Here is a 21,413-nt window from a genome sequence, read left to right as displayed (position 1 = left end):
TAAGCACCTTGAAAACAATGCAGTAATTACTAGAAGCCAACATGGATTTGTCAAGAACAAATCCTGTCAGACTAATCTGATCTCATTTTTTGATGAGGTAACCTCCCTTGTGGACTGTGGGAATGCTGTGGACGTAATATATCTTGACTTCAGCAAAACTTTTGACAAAGTGCCCCATGATATTTTGATTAACAAACTAGCTAAAAGTGGGCTAGATGGAACAACTATTAGGTGGATTCACAGTTGGCTACAGAACAGGACTCAAAGAGTGCTTATCAATAGTACCTTCTCAAACTGGGGGTAGGTAATGAGTGGGGTACCGCTGGGCTCAGTCCTGGGCCCAGTGCTCTTCAACATTTTTATTAATGATTTGGAAGAGGAAGTGCAGGGAACACTTATCAAATTTGCAGATGACACAAAATTGGGTGGGATAGCTAATGACCTGGAAGATAGAAACAGACTTCAAAGTGATCTTGACAGGCTGGAGTGCTGGGCTGAAAACAACAGAATGCAATTTAATAGGGATAAATGCCAAGTTATACATCTAGGAAAAAGAAACCAAATACACAGTTACAAGATGGGGGATACTTGGCTCAGCAATACTACAAACGAGAAGGATCTTGGAATTGTTGTAGATAACAAACTGAATATGAGCCAACAGTGTGATGCGGCTGCAAAAAAAAAAAAAAAGCAAATGCTATTTTGGGCTGCATTAATAGAAGTATAGATTCCAAAAGGTGCAAGGTACTGGTTATCCTCTATTTGGCCCTGGTTAGGCCTCATCTTGAGTATTGCGTCCGGTTCTGGGCACCACACTTCAAGAAGGATGCAGACAAGCTGGAGCGTGTTCAGAGGAGGGCAACGAGGATGATCACGGGTCTGGAAACAAAGCCCTATGAAGAGAGACTGAAAGGCCTGGGCATGTTTAGCCAGGAGAAGAGAAGATTGAGGGGAGACATGATAGCACTCTTCAAATACTTAAAAGGTTGTCACACAGAGGAGGGCCAGGATCTCTTCTCAATCCTCAGAGTGCAGGACACAGAATAATGGGCTCAAGTTACAGGAAGCCTGAGTCCGGCTGGACATCAGGAAAAACTTCCTGACTGTTAGAGCAGTATGGCAATCAAACCAGTTACCTGGGGAGGTTGTGGGCTCACTCACACTACAGGCATTCAAGAGGAAGCTAGACAGCCATCTGTCAGGTATTCTTTAAGGTGGATTCCTGCATTGAGTAGGGAGTTGGACTCAGTGGCCTTATAAGCCCCTTCCAACTCTAATATTCTATGATTCTTTATTCTTGCAGCCTCAGGTCCAGAAAGGCAATCTGGAGATAATATTGGTCTACATTACAGCGCTATTCTAAGTATTAGTTAATTATGTGAAGTACTTTGAATACTTGAATTGCACTATACAAATCTGAAGTATTACTAGAATTCCTCCTCCTCCTCCTCCTCCTTCTTCTTCAAAAACCTTTTTTTATAACAGTCTTGCTGTAAGGAGCTCAGGACAGCTTTCATGATTAATTCCATCCATTTCATCCATCAAACACACCAGTGAGGCTGATTAGACATAGGCCATTGCTAGACCAGGCTATATCCCGGGCTGATACCCGGGAATCCCCCTGAGCCCGAGACTGCGAGCATGTAGCCCGTTCCACCGCTTTTCCCGGCTCCGTGCAATTACTCGCACGTAGCTGGAAGAAGCTGCGCCCATCGGGGGCAGGGTGGCAGGAGCGGGGAGAATGATTTTTTTAAAAAAAAAACACCACACAACTTACCTAAGCGCACAAGTGTTCATGCGCATCCGGCCCCTTTAAGAAAAGAAAAAAATGGCGGGCACGATGGCTCTCTTCATGAGCTCGTCGTGCCTCGTGTGTAAACGAGGGCGAGATACCACGATACTTGAATCGCGGGCTCTCCCCTCATCCAGTGCGGATTTTAAGGTAGGTCTAGCAAAGGCCTTAGTTAGGCTGAAAGTGTGTGAGCGGCCCAAGGTCACCCTGTGAAGCTTCTTGGTTAAGTGGGGATTTGAATCTAGAATTTCCATGTACAAACCTAATACCATCCACTGTAAGACCCAATTGATATGGGGACTGACATGATGGACATTGTTTACTTGGATTTCCAAAAAGGCTTTTGATAAAGTCCTCCACCAAAGACTCCTGAATAAACTTAGTAGACATGGAATAAGAGGAGACGTCCTCTTATGGATCAGTAACTGGTTAAAGAACAGAAAGCAGAGAGTAGGAATAAATGGTTAATTCTCCCGATGGAGGGAAGTAAATAGTGGGGTCCCATAGGGATCAGTATTGGGACCAACTCTTTTCAACTTGTTCATAAATGATCTGGAATTAGGAGTGAGCAGTGAAGTGGCTGATGACACCAAGTTATTTAAGGTTGTTAAAACACAAAGGGATTGTGAAGAGCTCCGAAGGGATCTCTCCAAGCTGGGAGAGTTTGCGTCCAAATGTCAGATGTGGTTCAATGTAAGCAAGTATAAGGTGATGCACGTTGGGGCAAAAAAACCCAACTTCAAGTATAACCTAATGGGAATTGAGCCGATGGTGACTGAGCAAGAAAGAGATCTTGGGATTGTGGTGGACAGCTCGATGAAAATGTCCACCCAGTGTGTGGCTGCTGTAAAGAAGGCAAACTCCATGTTAGACATTATAAGAAAAAGAATTGAGAATAAAATGGCCAGTATCATATTTCCCTTATACAAATCGATGGTACGACCACACTTAGAATACTGTGTATAGTTCTGGTCACCACACCTAAAAAAGGATAGTATAGAACTGGAAAAAGTGCAGAAAAGGGCAACTAAAATTATGAAGGGGCTGGAGCATCTCCCCTATGAGGGAAGGTTACATCAGCTGGGATTGTTTAGCTTGAAGAAGAGGAGGCTGAGCGGAGACATGATAGAGGTGTACAGAATGATGCATGGTATGGAGAATATGGATCCCGAGACATTTTTCTCCCTCTCTCAAAATACTAGAACCCGGGGTCATCCCATGAAGCTGATTGGTGGCAGATCCAGGACAAATAAAAGGAAGTACTTATTCACACAGCACATAGTTAAATTATAGAACTCACTACCACAAGATGTAGTGATGGCCTCCAATTTGGATGGCTTTAAAAGGGGGTTGGATAAATTCCTGGAGGCGAAGGCTGGCTACTAGCCCTGATGGTTGTGTGCTATCTCCAGTATTTGAGGCAGTAAGCCTGTGTGCACCAGTTGCTGGGGAACATGGGTGGGAGCGTGCTGTTGCACCATGTCCTGCTTGTTCATCCCTGGCCAATAGCTGGTTGGCCACTGTGAGAACAGAGTGCTGGACTAGATGGACTCTTGGTCTGATCCAGCATGGTATTTCTTATGTTCTTATGGTGACACACACTATGAATGACAATGGTGAAACAAATGAACAGAATCAGATTGTCCCTCGTCACCATTTTAATGATGAATGCAATCGTTATATGCAAATTATATAAAGACAAACAAGAAGTCCCCAAAATGGTGGGAAAGAGAATGGAAATGTGCTCCTCTAGAGATCAAACAGTAGAGATGAAAGCAGAAATTATTTCTTTAAATACAAAAGCGTTTTTCTATAACTATGTAATGATTGTATCTCAATTATTAATATAAGCTAGACTTTATATGTGAGCATACAGGTGGTTTGAATTTGTGCTATACCTTTTTATTTTCTCAGTATTTTAACACCTATTAACTTAAATTTAAACTTTTGTTTTAATTCCATATTTTAACCTATATCAATTTTTGCTGAGTGGTTTTATGCTGGTTGTGCTTTTTATATTGTATTTTGTACTTGTGTTTTTAGATTGTTGGTTGTTTTTATGCTCTTCATGATTTTAATTTTTGCGAACTGCCCAGAGAGCTTCGGCTATTGGGCAGTATAAAAATGTAATAAATAAATAAATAAATAAGAGTCTTTGGGCAATATCCTATGCTGCCTGCATGGCAGCTAGCTCACCCACCTCTAGCTCAACAGGGAGCTAGCATTTCTTAAAGCTATTGGAAATGAGTATGGACAGCCATTTCTGAAACAGGGCAGGTCACCAGAGCTCACATGAATGTGAGCTCTGGTGATCTGGAAATGAGTGTTTCCATTCCTTTCTGGGTTACTTTAGGAAGTGCTAACTCCCTGTTGTGCTATTGGTGGGTCCCATTGGGCAAGGGAATGAGTGACAACACAGGGGGAGGATTGGATAGTGCCCAGTAACAGGGAATATACTATCAGAAGGCATGTGGGAATACAGAATAAAAATCAGTTTTTTATTTGGTTTTTTACACCAAAATCAGTTCTTCCCTAGATAAAGTTCTATACTGTCTAATTCTATATATTTTAAAATAATTTTGATTGCTTACACCTGGAAAAATATAGAGCACATATTACCTTACCCTCTCCAGCATAGCACTGGGTTGATTCCCACAACTGTTTTCCATCTCTTTTCTGTTAATATACACAAGGGTCTCCCCAGTATCTTTGCCATTTTCATACACCTTAAAAACAAACAGTAATCAAGTAAATAAGTACTATATTATATTCCAAATAATATTGTGCCTCCCATTATTCAAAATATTTAGCATTTAACTTACAAAATTCTCACAGGAAAAGAAGAGGTCATCTGCACTGTTTCATTATAAAATGTATTAGCAATGTGATCAAATGAAATGTATTTCAAGTCATATGCAAGGTTATTCAAAAATTCCTGTTAACTAACAATAATAGTTAAAGGCAGCTTTTATTTATTTTCATGAAAAATTCCATTGTCGTCGTCATCGTCGTCATCATCAATTTCCAATATGGTCACTTGAATTTTTGGACTACACAAATTCACAGGGATATTACTTGTGTGAAGAAACTTTAAAAATAATACTTTTATACAAATTTATCCTGATAATCAATTTTAAATGTCGGTTTTCTGCATTTAGAGTTTTTCGTCACAAGGCTGTTAATCTCCCATATCAACATTTGGTTTCGGTGAAGAATTGAGATTCAAGCTCTATACAGAGCTTTTCCTTTCCCACTACATAATCTGTGCTATAACAGAATAACACAATTACGCATGTAGGAAAATACATTTTCTTTCGATTTCAGAAATAATACTCTGTTTTCCCCTGCTCTAAAAAAAAACCTCCCAGGTAAGTGCTCTTAAAAAACAGAAACGAAACTGGAGGGTCATGGCATTGTCTAAACAACTATGAGTAAGGAATGACAAGCACACAATAAATACCCCATGTAGAAAACCTCATAATGCATTTCTGTGCAAGGAAAAGCATGAAAGAAAATGTAGTGGATAGCTGCAGCTCCCCCAGTACATGTACAATCAGAAAATAGGCAAGTGTGTAGTCATCACATGTATTGATCTACACACAATTTTCATTTGGAACTGTTTCATGGAAACACTCCTGTGCAATTGCATTAATTTCAAAAGGGCTTCTGCTGTAGAATGTATTGGTGTATTTTGCCCCATGCACCAGAGCTGTTTTTCTTCTCCTCTTAATAATGTTTAACCGGTACTTTGAAACATGAAGGGGACTGGATTAGAAGAACCACTTACTAGCACTGTCACCCTATTGATAAACTGTTAGCCAATTAATTGTATGAGTTATATTTAATCTATTAAATTTACCCATAACCAAAAACACTATTTATGAAAGTAAAATATGGTATTATGTATTTGTTTAAATATTTATAAGCTGGTTGAATCTACTCAACTGGGAAGCCATATTTCTTATGATTTGATGGGACATACAACTGGTATTGTAGGAAAAGAAATGGGGATCTAATTCTTACAATATATACACATAGGGTGCTCTTGTGCTCCAGTAAGCACTGCACTGCATGAGTACAAGTCTAAGAAAGAGTATCAATAGAATATAGATGCCATGTGATCAGCACTTTTTGTGTTCATATCATATCCCCACCTTGCAAACTCTGTAGCCTGTGCGTAGTTTGAGATTCCACACATTTTCTATGTAGAAAATTGACTGAAGAAGAGGTAAGCAAAAACCTTTGAGCAGTAGCATCATCAAAGATGTGTACATAAAACACTTAAAGTGCTTTTACTTGTAGGATGTATAAAATAGTTTCAGTATATAAAGAAATAAAATATTAAAGTTGGCATTTTAGAATCTATATAACACATAAAAATTAGCATGACATTTGTTTTCTTTTGAAATTTCTCAACTCCTCTTTTCTTGAATTGCACAATTTCCAGTGCAGGATGACAGGAGGGTGCAAATAGGAAAATGGAAATACAGTACATATATGGTTATTTCTTTGTATCCATGCAGGCTGAAAGGAGCCCATTTCTGGGACAAATGCAAACAACAGGAATACATCATATCAGCCAACCTAAATAATATACACTCCTGTCCAGGATTATGGAACCATCTAATATTTGAGGCTTCCCTTTTCTTAGACACCTTATGTCCATTATCGCAGACTTTTGTCAGAATTGAGATTACAAGAAGAACATGATTGCTATGACTACTTCTAGTGTTTCTGCAATGTTTGAAGATGCTAGGGCACAGTGGAACAAGGCATCTCTCTAGATTAGCATGTTTTCAGTGCCAGCTGCCAACCTGAGAAAAATCTGTGACAACACACAAGGGCAACATTAGTTCTTCCACTGCTACTAAACAAACTGTTAAAAGTTCTGTTAAACCTCACAGTAGGTGTTACACTAAGAGCAACTGAGCAGTACCTATTTCCTATATTACAGCCAAAACAATTTCCCACCCAAGTGCAGAGAAGCGAAGAGAGACATAATAACGCAAAAATAGAGGGGAATGATAGTACTCAAGCTGAACTGATGCTTTGCTTTTCCTTTTGGGTAAGTCCTGGACTGCCTTAAAATGTAAGACAAAGCATTAAACATGCACGGTCAATACAACTCCTGTGCATACTGTGTTAACCTCTATAAAGAAATTAGCTGCTCTCATGTATGGTCAGAGCAACTACATACTATTTATTATTATTATAGGAGCTGTTTTTTTCTAAAATAAAAAATAACTTTGAATAAGGCCCAGTGGAAAAAACCAGGATATATGTACAAATAAGTATGGTGGTTGATTGGAGCCTTGTTTGGTGCTTTACTTTGCAGCATGTCACAATTTTGCCAACAAGAAGAAGAAGAAGAAGAAGAAGAAGAAGAAGAAGAAGAAGAAGAAGAAGAAGAGGAGGAGGAGGAGGAGGAGGAGGAGGAGGCGGCGGTGGCTATTGAAGCCTGTGGAATGTCAGAATCTCTGTGAACTTATCTTTGTCAATGTTCTCAGTGTAGAGCCAGGGGGAGTTGCCCTACTCCCCATCTACCTGCTTGCGCCTTGGAAAGAAGCAGTTCTCCATGAGAATCTGACAGAGTCGGGGAGAAGTTTGCAGAAGGGTCACCCAGGTTGACACATCCTGGAGGGCTAAGCAATCATGTCCTGTGCTGAAAGGCCAAAAGTCTTTGTCTGACATGTGAGGCAGAGGAGGTGTCTTACTGTCACACCTTCCCTTTTAAGCTGATGCAAAGGTGCAGAGCCTTTGCTAGGAACATCTCGTCTGCAATGCCCAAAGACTTCTGTTTGGATCCATCATCATCTGGTGCTGGACTGCGCTGAAGGCGGGTAAGTGGGGGGAGGGGGCTTACCTGGTTCTACCACCGCAATCCATGTGGCGATGTGCTGGACTGCGCTGAAGGCGGGTAAGTGGGGGGAGGGGGCTTACCTGGTTCTACCACCGCAATCCATGTGGCGATGGCGGCGGAGCCAGAGAAGGGGACAGGGGGAAGGAGGGCTTATTCGGTCCCCATTTTGTCCTACCTTCCCCACTTACCTGCCTCTGCCATCTGCCACAGAGGCAAGTAAGTAGGGAAGGAAAGGAAAGGAAAGCAACCTCTTGTGCAAGCACTTGAGTCATTGTTCACTCCTGGAGGGACGCCTGCTTTCGCTGATGTTTTCTTGGCAGACTTTGTAGCAGGGTGGTTTGCCATTGCCTTCTCCAAAGTAGGGAAAGGGGGGGGGGTAAAATCTCGCTCCATCCCTCTGTATCTCGCTCTGCAGAGCAGAGCGGGGGAGGGTCGAATCGACCTGAAGCGGTCCAGGCTCGATCCGAAAGTTCCGGATCGGGCCACAAAGCGCTTTGGAGGGGTCCGTGCACAGCCCTACTTTTCATTGAGAACTACAGACTCAATCACAGCTTTTAAAACTCAGCTAAAAACTTTTCTGTTCCCTATAGCTTTTAAATATTGAGTTTGTTCTGACTCTATACTGTTTAGCTTCACCCTACCCAGTGCCTCTTTACACTTCCCTGTGCCTGTTTGCATTCTCTTTCCCTCCTTATTGTTTACTACAACTTTATTAGATTGTAAGCCTATGCGGCAGGGTCTTGCTATTTACTGTGTAATCTGTACAGCACCATGTACATTGATGGTGCTATATAAATAAATAAATAAATAAATAAATAATAATAATAATAATAATAATAATAATAATAATAATAATAATAGACTTGAACTCTCATTTTCTGTGCATTGTACATCTTTGTTTGTCATCAGCTCAGTGTACCAGCAGACTGGGTTTGATCTATGACTTTTGGACTTTCCTCTTCCTGGACACATGTGGTGTGGGAGGCCAATGTGAAAGAGGACTCTTTGCATGTGTGAGTTTATTATTTATTTATTTATTTATTGCATTTCTATACTGCCCAATAGCCGGAGCGCTCTGGGTGGTTCACAAAAAAATATTTATTTATTTATTACATTTCTATACCACCCAATAGCTGGAGCTCTCTGGGTGGTTCACAAAAATTAAAAACATTCAAAGTATAAAACCATAATATAAAATACAATATAAAAGCCTTTCCTTGGTCTTGATAGGCCTCAACGATGTAACCTGGAGTTACCAATGAGAGATTCAAAGTTGGTTTTGTTGAGGCCTTTCAAGAATTTGCCCTTTGATTGCCTGATGGATTATGTGAAAGTGGTGGCACAGGACTCCTTGCGTGTGTGAATTCCCATTCCTTGACTGGGTTTCGAACCTGTTTTTGTAACCATGGAGATGGCAACAGGGGAGCCATGTTGATGAGGATCTCAGTCATGGTTGTAGTGATTACTTTTTGACTGTTCTTGAATTTCTTAGAGCCTATAGCTACTGACCACCAGGTATATGATCTCTGAAGCATGTAACTAATAAGCTTTTGCAGTGAGATTTCCTGCAATAAAGAAGTCTCACTGATTTCGGTGCCCCAAGTCAGTTTTCCAGAATGTGTGCTTGTTAAAGATTCTTAGATTTTAATAGCCTAATAAGAAATACTATTTCCTAAACATTTCTTTTTCCTAATTCTTCTAATCCTAATAGCTTAAAGTGGAGTGTTGCAATTAGAAGGTGAAATACCAGAAATAAAACACAGACACCAGAGCTTTGGGTAAAAAAAAAGAGGGCCTCTTTATTTATGCATGGATATGCTACCCTCCATGGGTCTGAGTGTGAACATGCGGGAATCTAATTTGTTTAGCTGTAGGCTCTAGCGTGCCTCCTCAGGGTGAGCAACTCCGCTGGAAACAGGGGTAAGGTTTCCCGGCCCCTTTCCAGCTACACTTGGTGTTTGGTGAGACTGACCCGCGTCATCCCCACTCTTGCTGCATAGCCGAATAGATGAGACAAGAAGGTCCCCAAAGGCAAACCATATCCTGACATCACTAGATGACAGGGAAAATTCCTACTCAGCCCCTCCAAAAAAGGAGGCGACTAGATTTTGGTTCCCATATAAGATATAGGGGGAGGGTGGGGCTGAAATAGAAAGAGGCCTGAAGAACGCCGGGGGTGAACTTTTATACTCTTGTTCTGCCCTTGCCTCACAAGGCAGTCCATGTGCCTAGCACCAGGACTGCTTCATTTCCTTTCTGGTTCCACTCTGTCACAACAACCAACCCCCTCGCAAGCCATGCTGGATGGGTGTGGATCGGGTATCTCATATTAAGTAGCAAGTTCATCATTCAACACTGTTCAGGCTATTTAGCTGACAGGTACACAGGCCTGGTGAGTTTCTAATAAAAGGCTCTTGCATTCTAAAATGAGCACATATGTATACTTTTTTGTGTACAAATTACCTCACAGCTAATATTACTGTCCCATTAATTAGGGCTCACAGTCTTAATTATCTTATTGTTATTAAATATTCCTGAAAAAATCAAACATACAAAAAAGGTATATACATACACCTTTCAGGCTAGATAGGAGCAATTATGAATTATACCTTTGAGAAAACAAACTTACTCAAAAGTTGCCAGTTAGACCTTATACATTTTAGAGACATCTGTATATCAAGCTTTTTGATATTTTGATGTTACAACGTATTTGTACATTACAAAATATTTTTGCTCATTAATTGATAAGCAAAACCTTTAAGTACATTTTTGACGTGGAATAAAACAGTCTTAAACCTGTTCATTACTTAAATAATTTGTTGGCTGGCGTGATAGGGGTAACGCAGCCTTTTCTCTTTGGAAAACATCCAAGTCATCTTCATAATTATTTTTTATGCTAGTTATCCAGAATTCATTATGAACCTGCTTGTGTCTTTATGTATTTTCTCTTTAATACAACTGCTACTTTTTCTTTTCTTTTTACTTATTTACATTTTCAAATTCTTAATTATGTATCATTAACATTTGGGATTTTCTTTTCATAATAAGCCATCCTCTATTGTTTTATGAGAAGTGGGTTAGAATTTATTCAATAGTCTTCCCAGCAAGTCCAATAAAGTAAAATCAGCTATTTCTAAAAATTCCAAAACAGTTTTAAGGGTTTGCAATCTAATCATGTTTGCCTCTTCTTGCCATTACTAATTAGGTCATTAGATAACACTTATTTAACCTAACATTTTGTTATCAATCTTTTGTTCTGAACATTTGAATTTCCCCTCCCACCTTGGTAGCATTCAAATTAGGTAGTCTGCCAGGAACAGAAGACACGAATTAAAACTTCTAGGGGGGCACAAATAAAAGACAGTGCAAACCTATCCATGTTTATATCCATGTTTACTCAAAAATAAGTTCCACTCTGTTCAATGTGGTTTACCCTCTAATAATTGTTTTAGAAGTTCAGCCTCAAACACATAAGAGCTCAATTCAGATTTCACTTTAGTATCAAAACTTTACCTTAACTTTACAATAAAACACATGGGCTGCATCCAATGGTGTCATTCGGTCAGTGAAAAACTTTCTACTGTTTGTAGAAATCCCATTTTTATCAACACTATAATTCAGTTTCTGTAAGCCATTGCAAAAACTGTTGTACAAGGCACTGCACAAACTGTTGCATAAGGTGTTTCACAAGCCATTGTATAAGACATTGCACAAACTGTTCTGCAAATCAATGCTCAAGGTGTTTATAACTAGCAGAGTAACACAAACTCCTGTATTTTTATACTAGTTTAACGGATATAACCCACTGAGAACTTTAGCTAAGATCACTGCATATTGAAATCATGAATCAGTATAAGAGTCAGAAATAAGGAAAGTACACTCTTGAAAAGTACACTACAAATTAGTACACTATCCATGAGCCTTAGGAATGTTTAAGCAATGCGAGACACACAGAGTTTTCTAATATTAGGCACAATGTTGGTTAAAACACCTGGCCAGACCACCTAAGAAGCTTGTCAGGGTATCAGCTAAACAGTGAAAGCAAAAGCAAAACTACAGAACAGTAGAAACACTAGAAAAGAGAAATTGGAAATAGAATCAAGAGACAAACAAGCACCAACAGGGGATGTTTGATTACTCTCACACTGAGATTGACATCTTGACAATATCGTTGTAATGTGTGTATGTGTTTTCTTTTCTAAGTAATCGAAGGAAAAAGTAGTATAGCAGTATTTCCTTTTCAACTGAGACCCAGTTAAGATTACTTAACATGAGGAATAAAACAACTAAAGCCAATTACGTACACAGTAGTTAATTTATTCTGCAATAGAATGTTTTATTTGAAATGCTCAGATCAGTTCATAGTAAAGACAATAAAAAAACTAAAATGAAATCAGACTAAAATTCAACAATAAATTAGTGTAATGGTTAGCTATTACGTTTATATATCTCCTGTCCTCCAAGGAAGTCAAGGTGGTACATATAGTTCTCTCCATCTGCCATTTTATTCTTGCAACAACCCCTGAGATATATTAGGTTTAGAAATAACTGCTGGCCCAGGATCATCATACATGGCTCAGAGTGGATCTGAACCTGGATCTCTCTAGTCCTAGGCCAATATTCTAACTATTACAACCCATAATTTATTTATTAGGTAGAGAGCTAATCTATAAAAGCAAGCTCCCACTCCAGCAGACCAAGAAATTAAAACCAGGTTGGGGCAGGGCTATCCAAATAAGAGCAGGCTTAATTCTCAATGGTCACCAAGGGAAAGGAGTACTCCTTTACCTCCTCCCACAGAAGTGAATGGTTGCCATTAATCCCATGGAGAAAATGAAGGGTTGCATTCAAGTCTGCCAGTGGAAAAGATGCTGTTGGTGGAATTAATTCCCCCTCCCGCTGGAGCCGTTTACATGTCCCCCAAATCTGCTCCAAATAGTTGCAGGATCCTCTAGAGTACATTTGAGTGGGGATAAAGGGGAAGGGGAAGTCCTATTGTCCAAGCTGGATGGAACTCAAAAGCACTGCACTTAGGGACTCTGTTGCAGAAGGACAAAACCTGACCTGACCTGACCATCTTAGACAAGGAGATGCAATGGGTCTCCATGCACAGAATATACAGATACATACTACCTGCAGTTTGGGTCCTTGAAATACACAATCTCTCCCTCCACACACACCACTGGCCATGACAGACATGTGCTAGTACTATATTAAAACATTTGTATAAAGAGCAAAGATATATGAAATATGTAATATTTGAGAGTGTTTTATTTCATGACAATCTGCACACGGCAATGGCTTGACTGTATACATGTATTTCTAAGAACCCAAGCTTTATAAGCACAGTAATAAACCCAAGTGCCTTTTTAAGTGGGGGAAATCAACAATGGTGACCCCCCCAATTTCTTAAATGCCTCAGCAAGTTGAGTGAAAAGGCACAGTTCGCTTTGTACATGAACTACCTTGTCTACACTCAGGAGTAGGAATTCTTAGTCCTGCTCAAAGTCACAGTAAACATTCAAAAATGTGAAGGTTATTGGGAAGTAATTATAATTATTGTGATATGATCTTTATATCCAATTATTATGATATGATCTTGATATCCCATTAAAAAGGCTCCAGAACTAAAAATAATGTTTAGCATAAATTAGCATTACTTTTTAACACTAAAGCATAAACTGGTTGCAGGCAAAGTCCTCACTGTTTTATAATTACCAACCTTTCATACTGTGAATATCATCTAATATATAGACTTGCTGTAGTAGTATATATAATCTTAAAATGGATGATACTAATAGATGTCACTGAGAAACACAGTCATGATGAGTTTTGTACACATCTATTTTGTATTTGTGTTGGTATAGTCACCACAGTTAATGGAGTTCCATCTGTAGAGGTATATAGAGCACTGACTCGTCAAGTTTTATTGGATGAGTTTTGGTTGTTGAGGCCTGAGGATGCTTGCTCAAGTTGGGTCCACCATCTGTGTGCTTGACCCTTGCTCTTCATGGCTTATTACATCTAATATGGAGGGGATGTCCGGCTGGGTCCATGAGATTGTCAACTCCTCAATAGAGGTAGTGGTGCTAGTCACTTTAAAGGAAGCAGTTACTAGGCCACTCATGAAAAAGCCTAACACGGACCCAGAAGAAGTAAAAAGCTAATTGCTTGTTGTTAACATCCCCTTCCTGGGCAAGGTGTTTAAGCATGTAGTTGCTAACCAAAACAGACACTCTTGAATGAGCCTTATTGACTGGGTTTGCATGATTGCCATGGATCACAGTGGCTTATTTAAACCATGATGGGTGTGGTGCCCAGGGGCACCATGATGAAAATTCAAGCCACAAATTTGGTGTGCTATGTCATCTGAACCCAATGGGGGTGGTTGTGCGAGAGTTAAATAACCTTTGTATAACCCTAAAATGGGAAAGGATTCTGTGAAGATTGTTTAACCCTTGCACAACCCACTGCTGTCTGGTTCGGGTGACACAACAAGGTGTGGTTGTGGCTTGAATATTCAAAATGGCAGCTGGCACACGGCACAGCTCACCATGGTTTAAATAAGCCATGGTGGGTTGTTTGTGCAAATATGCCCATATCTAGGTCCATTTCACTCAGGCTTCTTGTAAACCACTCAAAGAGCTTCGGTTAAATGGTGATATAGAAATGTAATAAATCATCATGGTCAAGCAACCCATGAGGCCACTTTTGAATTGGCCGATCTGAAGCCCTGGTGGGAAACATGATCCAATCCTGAAGTGTCTTCACCACAAGATAGATCAGCAGGTTAAAATACCACTCAGGCACCCCTTGTAGTACCCTTCATTCTAGAAGCTTCCATCTACTTGTCTCTTGGAACGTGCCTTTTGTAATATTTAGTCAACCAGCTTTAATTCAATCAAGAAACTAGAAGCCCAAAAGATGTGTCCTATTCAACAGGATCCGATTTTAAAGATTTTATTGTTCAGTCTCACACCGAGTCAACTTAAAGTCATTGCCCCTTTTAGGCTCCCAACTTCAAGTCTATAACTACCATTTGGTCCAGCCAATGGGAGCACACCTTTCTTTTTCCCATATAGCCAACATAATGTGTGGTGTAGGCATTGCACATAGAGGCCTTCATGCATAGCTGTGAATGTGTGTGATTTTAACCTATTAAAAAGGGAAGGTCAGGTAGAAAATTTCCCGTAATTTCGGGGCAGCAGGGGCCACAGCGAAGGACAGAAGGGGAGCACATGTGGCTCACAACTGCTGTGTAACCCACCCCTGCTGTAGACAAATCAGAGATAATTCTAGCCAACAAATTCTGTTCTATTTAAAGCTTCCAGAGTGTCTACATGTGCAGATCCATGTATATTGCATAATCCTTTGTAAAGGTTACCAAAGTATTTATGACTGTAGTGAAGCTATCACTGTACAGGAAAGGCTTCAGCTGGTGAACCAGCTAAAGCTGGTAAAAGATACTCTGATCCACCAAGGCCACCTGGGTTTCAAGTGACAATGATCAATCAAGTAGTACTGCCAAGTTGTACACCTGCTCATTCAGGGGGAGTGCAACCCTGTCCAGACAGATTGTACACCAGCTTCCCAGATCCAGGAGCCACCTACCCACAGTGCTCAGTATTTAGCTCTAGTTTATTGGCCCTCATCCAGCATTCCCAGATTTTTCACATTTCCTTCAACATCTCACAGAGGTTTTGATACTATCAAATTTACTTATACTTAAGTACGTTATCAATTTAAAAGCAGATTATTAATAATTTAGAAATGTGTGATTGGACAAAACAAACTTATTGATAAGGTTAAACATCAGAAATTATTTACCAGAGGCTCAAATACACACCAGTCCCAAATAAATTACTATGTATACTACAGTGTTTTAGCTGTGTTTTAGATGGGAGGAGTGGGGCTTCTTGACTGTTAGAGCAGTACAACAATGGAATCAATGACCTAAGGAGGTTGTGGACTCCCCCACACTAGAGGCCTTCAAGAGGCAGCTGGACAGCCATCTGTCAGGAATGCTTAAAGGTGGATTCCTGCATTGAGCAGGGGGTTGGACTTGATGGCCTTCCAACTCTACTATTCTATGATCCTATGATTTAGTTAGGCTAAATTAGAGAAACCCTGACAACTATGAAGATGGCAACTAGACTTTTCCTCAACAGGTATAAATTTAACAAAAAGCCACTAAGTAGTAGTGGTTACTATCCATTGCGCAAATTTTAAAATGTTATTTCATTTTATTTATTGCATTTCTATACCGCCCAATACCTGAAGCTCTCTAGGCGGTTTACAAAATTATTTCATTTAATAAATCTGTGCCTACAGTTTTTCTTGACATGTTAACATGTAGTGTAAAAGCCATTTCGTAAATGAAAATACATGCAAGTATTAAGATAGGGCCCTGACCTGTGTGCGTTTTGCCAGTAAGAGCTACATCGGCTACCATTTATAACTGGTACTAATTGCATGCATTTTATACTTGGGAATAAGTTCCTGAATAGAGGGGGAGATATAGATAGATAGATAGATAGATAGATAGATAGATAGATAGATAGATAGATATCTTGGCCCTCTTTCTCCATTGGGTTAAAGATTTTTAATTTGTTGTTTTAGGATGCAATCATATGGAGATAGTTGTCAGCCCCCCAACTCAGAGGCTGATGACTGTCAAATGCAGGGCAGTGAGGTGATCTTCGCCTCAGTGCTCCAGGTCTAGCTGGGGAGATTCAGAGTGGGAGAGGCGGGCAGTGCATAGGTGGCTGTATAACACAGCTTCCATGGCTCTTTCCCTTCCCGCCTCAGGGATCACCCCCTTTCTCCCATCTCCATGCTCTGTTTCTGAGTATGGAGACAGGGAAGAACCACACTGACTATGTGGAGGTGGGAAGCACGGTTTCTGGGAACCGCAGTCAGAGCCCTGGCTCCAACCTTAGTTCCCAGAAATCAACAAAATCCTATGGCCATCTTGACAGTGGCCCCATTCAGACAACACGCTAAACCATGCTGCTTAACCACAAAATGGTTAATGAAATGCATTAACCTTAATGCATCCCATTAACCATTTTGTGGTTAAGCAGCATGGTTTAGCGTGTCGTCTGAACAGGGCCAGTATCTAGTAGCAATAGGATTGCACTCTTAATTAGCTTTACTTGAAGATGAACAATTATGTCAATTTCAGTTTCTGCATCATTTTGCAACCTTTTTAAAAAGTCCTTATGGACATTTGTATGCATTTTGTGGATTTTTTTCCTAATATATGCCTTTTGTATGCAGGTTTCCTAATATATGAATTTTGGCAAGCAATTTCCCTTAATAATTTCCCCCTACTAATATACACATTTTTGCCTAATATATGCAGTTTCATACACATTTTCTTTCTTCAAAGAACTGCATCATAAAATTCTGAGATGTGTGAATACTGAAGGATAGCTGCTTTCAATTTTGAATATTGATTAGTGAAGTAAAAAGTTGCTAAGTTCTTATTGAAATCTGAACTCAACAAAATTCTCCCTAATCCCTACGTTTTCTACTAATATATTGGAAAAGTGTAAGAAAGATACTGGATCCCCATCTTAGAATCATCAAAATTAAAATTTAGAACATATTTGGAATACCATTGAAGAAACATATAAAAACACAGATGGCAAATTGTGATAGCTATTAAACTACACCTACCTTTAGCTGCAGACCTCGTGAGAGTATTGTATCTGCAGAAAGTTCTTTAATATGTTGGTAGACATAAGAAGAACATTGCTCCTGTTCAGCCTGTAACTGAGGGGCAAGTATAGAGAGGTGACCTTTGTAGCTCTTGATGGCTGCCTGCAATTCATCAATCAACTTGTTCACCTGAAGGGTTAAATTATGAGAGCTGTTAGTAAGAGGCAATTGTTGATGTCACACCTATTAGAATTTTCATTACAAACCTGAGGGAAGAGATGACATTTCTGTGCAAAGTCTGACAGAAAATAAAGAATATCCATGTCTGCTCCCTATCTTGCCACCTATCTATTGTGGGGAAAACAAGTCCAGGCAAATAAACACACAACACAGAGTGCACAAAAGTCACTAAATCAATGGCCTTCTACTTTCTCCAAGTTAAAGATGCTAAGATGCTTTAATATTGCGTGTAATCATTTTCATTTTATTAAAATGTATAGTTCATTTTCTAAATAAAGTTTTTTAGTCACTGAACTAATTCTTTCAAATGCACATTAACAATGACAGGCTACAGCTCACAAATAAAAGCATATATTTTGATTTATGCAAGAAAAAATGTCTAATTTTAAATTGGGGGGTATATAAGAGGAACAAAGCCAGAAATCAATAAAAAAGTTAATTCAGGAAGGCAGCATTTAGAGGGGGGAGGATCCAGGTGATTTGAAAATACCAGGGAAGGATCATAGCTCAGTGGCAGCACACATGCTCTGCATGCAATTGGTTCTAGGTTCAATCACTGGCATCTTCAGGTAGGACTGAGAAAGTCCCCTGTCTGAAGCCCTGGAGAGTCACTACCAGTCAATGTAGACAATGCTGAGCTAGATGAACAGCTTCATATATTTATCAATAAACTTGGAGATACATTTCTTTACTGAAATAGGTAATGTATTAGAACTTCAGGAATACAAAAGGAAGACAAAGATATTGTAGAGAACCTGCAGAGAATATAGGTCAAGTATATGGCTGAACTGACATTTTCAGGAAGGGAGCCCAAGGAACTGAGGCAAATGTTGGAGGCAAGACCTTTGTGACATACTGGTAAGAAACAAATCACAGAGAGGTTGCCTTCATGGCACCGCTTTGCCACTGCTTTGGAGAAAACCCTGTGGTTTCACTGCTACGGGGTGGGAAATCCCCATGGCAGGAGTGAGCATGTTTTTTTCCAGCAGCTATCCGAGTACTCGAGCCCACCCTCTGCCCAGCTTCCAGCAACCAATCAACGATCACTAACTGCCTAGGAATGCCTCCAGATCAACCAGAGCAAGGTCACACGGTGGAAGGACTGTGGTGACCTTGCTTCAAGGGAAAAAGTTAAGCTAAGTCCCTGACTTTTTAAAAGCAGAGCTTCAGGGGAAAGCCCTGCGGAGCTGCGAGATGGCAGCTGTGTTGTATAACCAGTGCAGCAGCACCACGCAGCCACTGTGGAGGAAATATGCCATATGGACAGCCCCTAAGTCTAGATGGTATCCATCCAAGAGTTCTTAAAGAACTCAAATGTGAAATTGCTGATCTTCTAACATAAATATATAATATGTTCCTAAGATTGACCTCTATGCTGAAGGACTGAAAAGTAGCTAAGGTTGTTCCAATTTTTATAAACAGGATCCAGGGAGAGAGGATCCAAGAAATTACAGGTTGATTTGCTTAATGTCTGTTCTGTGTGAATTGGTAGAACACATTATTACATATAACATTTGTTTGCACGTTAGAACATAGGGCCATCCCATGAAACTACTTGGTGGAAGATACAGGACATACAAAAGAAAGTAGTGCTTCACACAGTGATATTTAAACTGTAGAATTCTCTACTACAAGATCTAGTGAAAGCAGAAAACTTGGATGGCTTTAAAGGGGGATCAGATTAATTCCTGGAGGAGAAGGCTATCAATGTCTACTAGTCCTGATGGCTATATATTATATCTAGTATCAAAGGCCTCCCAATACCAGTCACTGGGGGACACAAGTAGGAAGGTGCTATTGCATTCCTGCCCTGCTTGTGAGATTTCCATATACCACAGAATACTGGAATAGATGGGAGATTGGTCTGATCCATCAGGGCTCTTTTAATGTTCTTAATCATTGCTTTGCCTATGTGGCAGGGCCTTGCTATTTACTGTTTTACTCTGTACAGCACCATGTACATTGATGGTGCTATATAAATAATAATAATAATAATAATAATAATAATAATAATAATAATAATAATGAGCAAAATAAATTGGGGTGGGGCAAGGATGTGAAGCATTCCTCTTCATCCCCTCCGTATCTCACCTTGCTGTTGTCACTGTTTTTGTTTGATCTTGTGGCAGAAGAAAAGAGGACAAAAGACCCCTACATTGGCTGCTGAGGGAGGAAAGTGGGGAGAAGGAGTGTAGAGATTGGAGGCAATATTGTCAAAGAATGACATCAATATTGCCAAAAAGCTGTGCTGTACATTTGCAACTATCAGACCATGTTTACACTTCAGGATATCTCTGTACCTGTTTCACGTAGTTTCCATGTACAGTACTTTCCCCTTACTTTATTATTTTCCCTGCTCTGTGTTTAGAGCTATGCTGCAATCTCCCACAATGTATAGGAAGAGTTTATCTATCAGTCATCCAGATCTTACATGTATATTTATTTTTTAAATTTTCATATGGGATGTGAAATTGCACTCTATCCCATTCAGTACTTCTCCTTCTACGGAATATCTTCCCCCAAAACATGTACTATCACTTGTGGTTTTCACCATTCTGATGGACCTGAGAGGCCTTCAGAATAGGATACTGTATAAATAACATATTTACCTATTTAGGTACCCCGGTCCTAAAAACTAGCATATACATTCTTTGGATATATAATACATAAATAAATATAAATGGGCCTGTAGTAGTTCTGTCTCTACTTCACATCCTACTAATGCAGTAGAAATATCCATCTATAACACAGCAGCATTGGGAACAGGAAATGCATGACAACATAGCAGGGAAGATTGTGCAATGTTGGTGATTCTGACCACTAAACCTCAATTATTAGGACAGAGTGAGCTACCTTTGAACTAGAGGATATCATGTCTTCATTTTTAAAAAAAATAAATTTAAAATATATTAATATTTAAGTACTGTCCTATAAGTAATTCTGACATTTCTGAATTCCTCACCATAAATAAAAGCTTCTGTTGATCCATCCCAAAGAGGTTCTGTTGATGGAGGGGCACTAGTTGGATTTCATGCACTGTATTATATTTTAAGATTATATTTTATTCTCGGTTTTGTAAACTGCACAGAAAATGAATATGGTAAATAAATACATGTTCCTTATTCTGCCCTGTTTCCAAAACTGAGGGAAGACTGCAGGCAATGTTAGACAGACAAATGCCAAAAATGTTTACATTGTTAGATGTAAGGTGGTAACATTACTATTAAATGAGGCAGCTCATTTAGTTGTGTTTGTATACTATCCTATATGATAAAAAATACGTTGCCTTTACTTTGGATTAAAACACATTTTGATAGTGCTTTACTGTGATGCCACTATTTCTCATTAAGTGAATATTGTTTGACCCTTCAGAGTCATCTGTATAATTATTCTTTTTATACATGCCACTACTATGTAACTTGTTTCAAATGATTATTAAGGTTACAGATTATTAGTTTAGCCTGTTAATTCAGCTTCGTTACTTCAGTGAAAGTTTGTATGTGGACTTAGAGTTGCATTGTTATAAAAGAAAGAAACATCAGTTGTTATTCATAAGCAATGCTCTGAATGTTTTTTCAACTACATCAAACATACCTTTTATCAACAAAGGCTCTTCCGCAAAATGGCTTCCCTGTATTTTTATTTCTTTGGAAACAAAACACTTTCAAAGGTCAATCTGCAAGTGACCAAAACCCATAATACTACAAGTCTATGTTAATCAACAATTTCACATTTAATGTTTTCTGTCTATTTCTGTATGCTGCAAAAACCAAATAAATAAAGCCCCCCCTATAAAATTCTTCCTTGTAAATAGTTTTTTTTCTAAAATAAAATCCCTCTCCCCACCCTACCCACCCA

At 39.4% G+C, this 21,413-nt stretch overlaps 1 protein-coding gene across 1 annotated transcript in view; it reads right to left on the bottom strand.

Moving 5' to 3' along the window:
- DCDC1 (doublecortin domain containing 1) overlaps window positions 1-21,413 on the bottom strand; it is a 282,616-nt gene that overhangs the window by 148,568 nt on the left and 112,635 nt on the right. The window contains exons 9-10 of the mRNA XM_063118422.1: window positions 17,334-17,504; window positions 4,417-4,518 (exon numbers count right to left, since the gene is read on the bottom strand). Coding sequence (XP_062974492.1) covers window positions 4,417-4,518; window positions 17,334-17,504 — 273 coding nt within the window. The remainder of the gene's footprint in view (window positions 1-4,416; window positions 4,519-17,333; window positions 17,505-21,413) is intronic.

The sequence above is a fragment of the Elgaria multicarinata genome, chromosome 2 (genome assembly GCF_023053635.1).
Source record: "Elgaria multicarinata webbii isolate HBS135686 ecotype San Diego chromosome 2, rElgMul1.1.pri, whole genome shotgun sequence".
In the NCBI taxonomy this organism is placed as follows: domain Eukaryota; kingdom Metazoa; phylum Chordata; class Lepidosauria; order Squamata; family Anguidae; genus Elgaria; species Elgaria multicarinata.
This window is presented reverse-complemented; position numbering and strand designations above follow the sequence as displayed.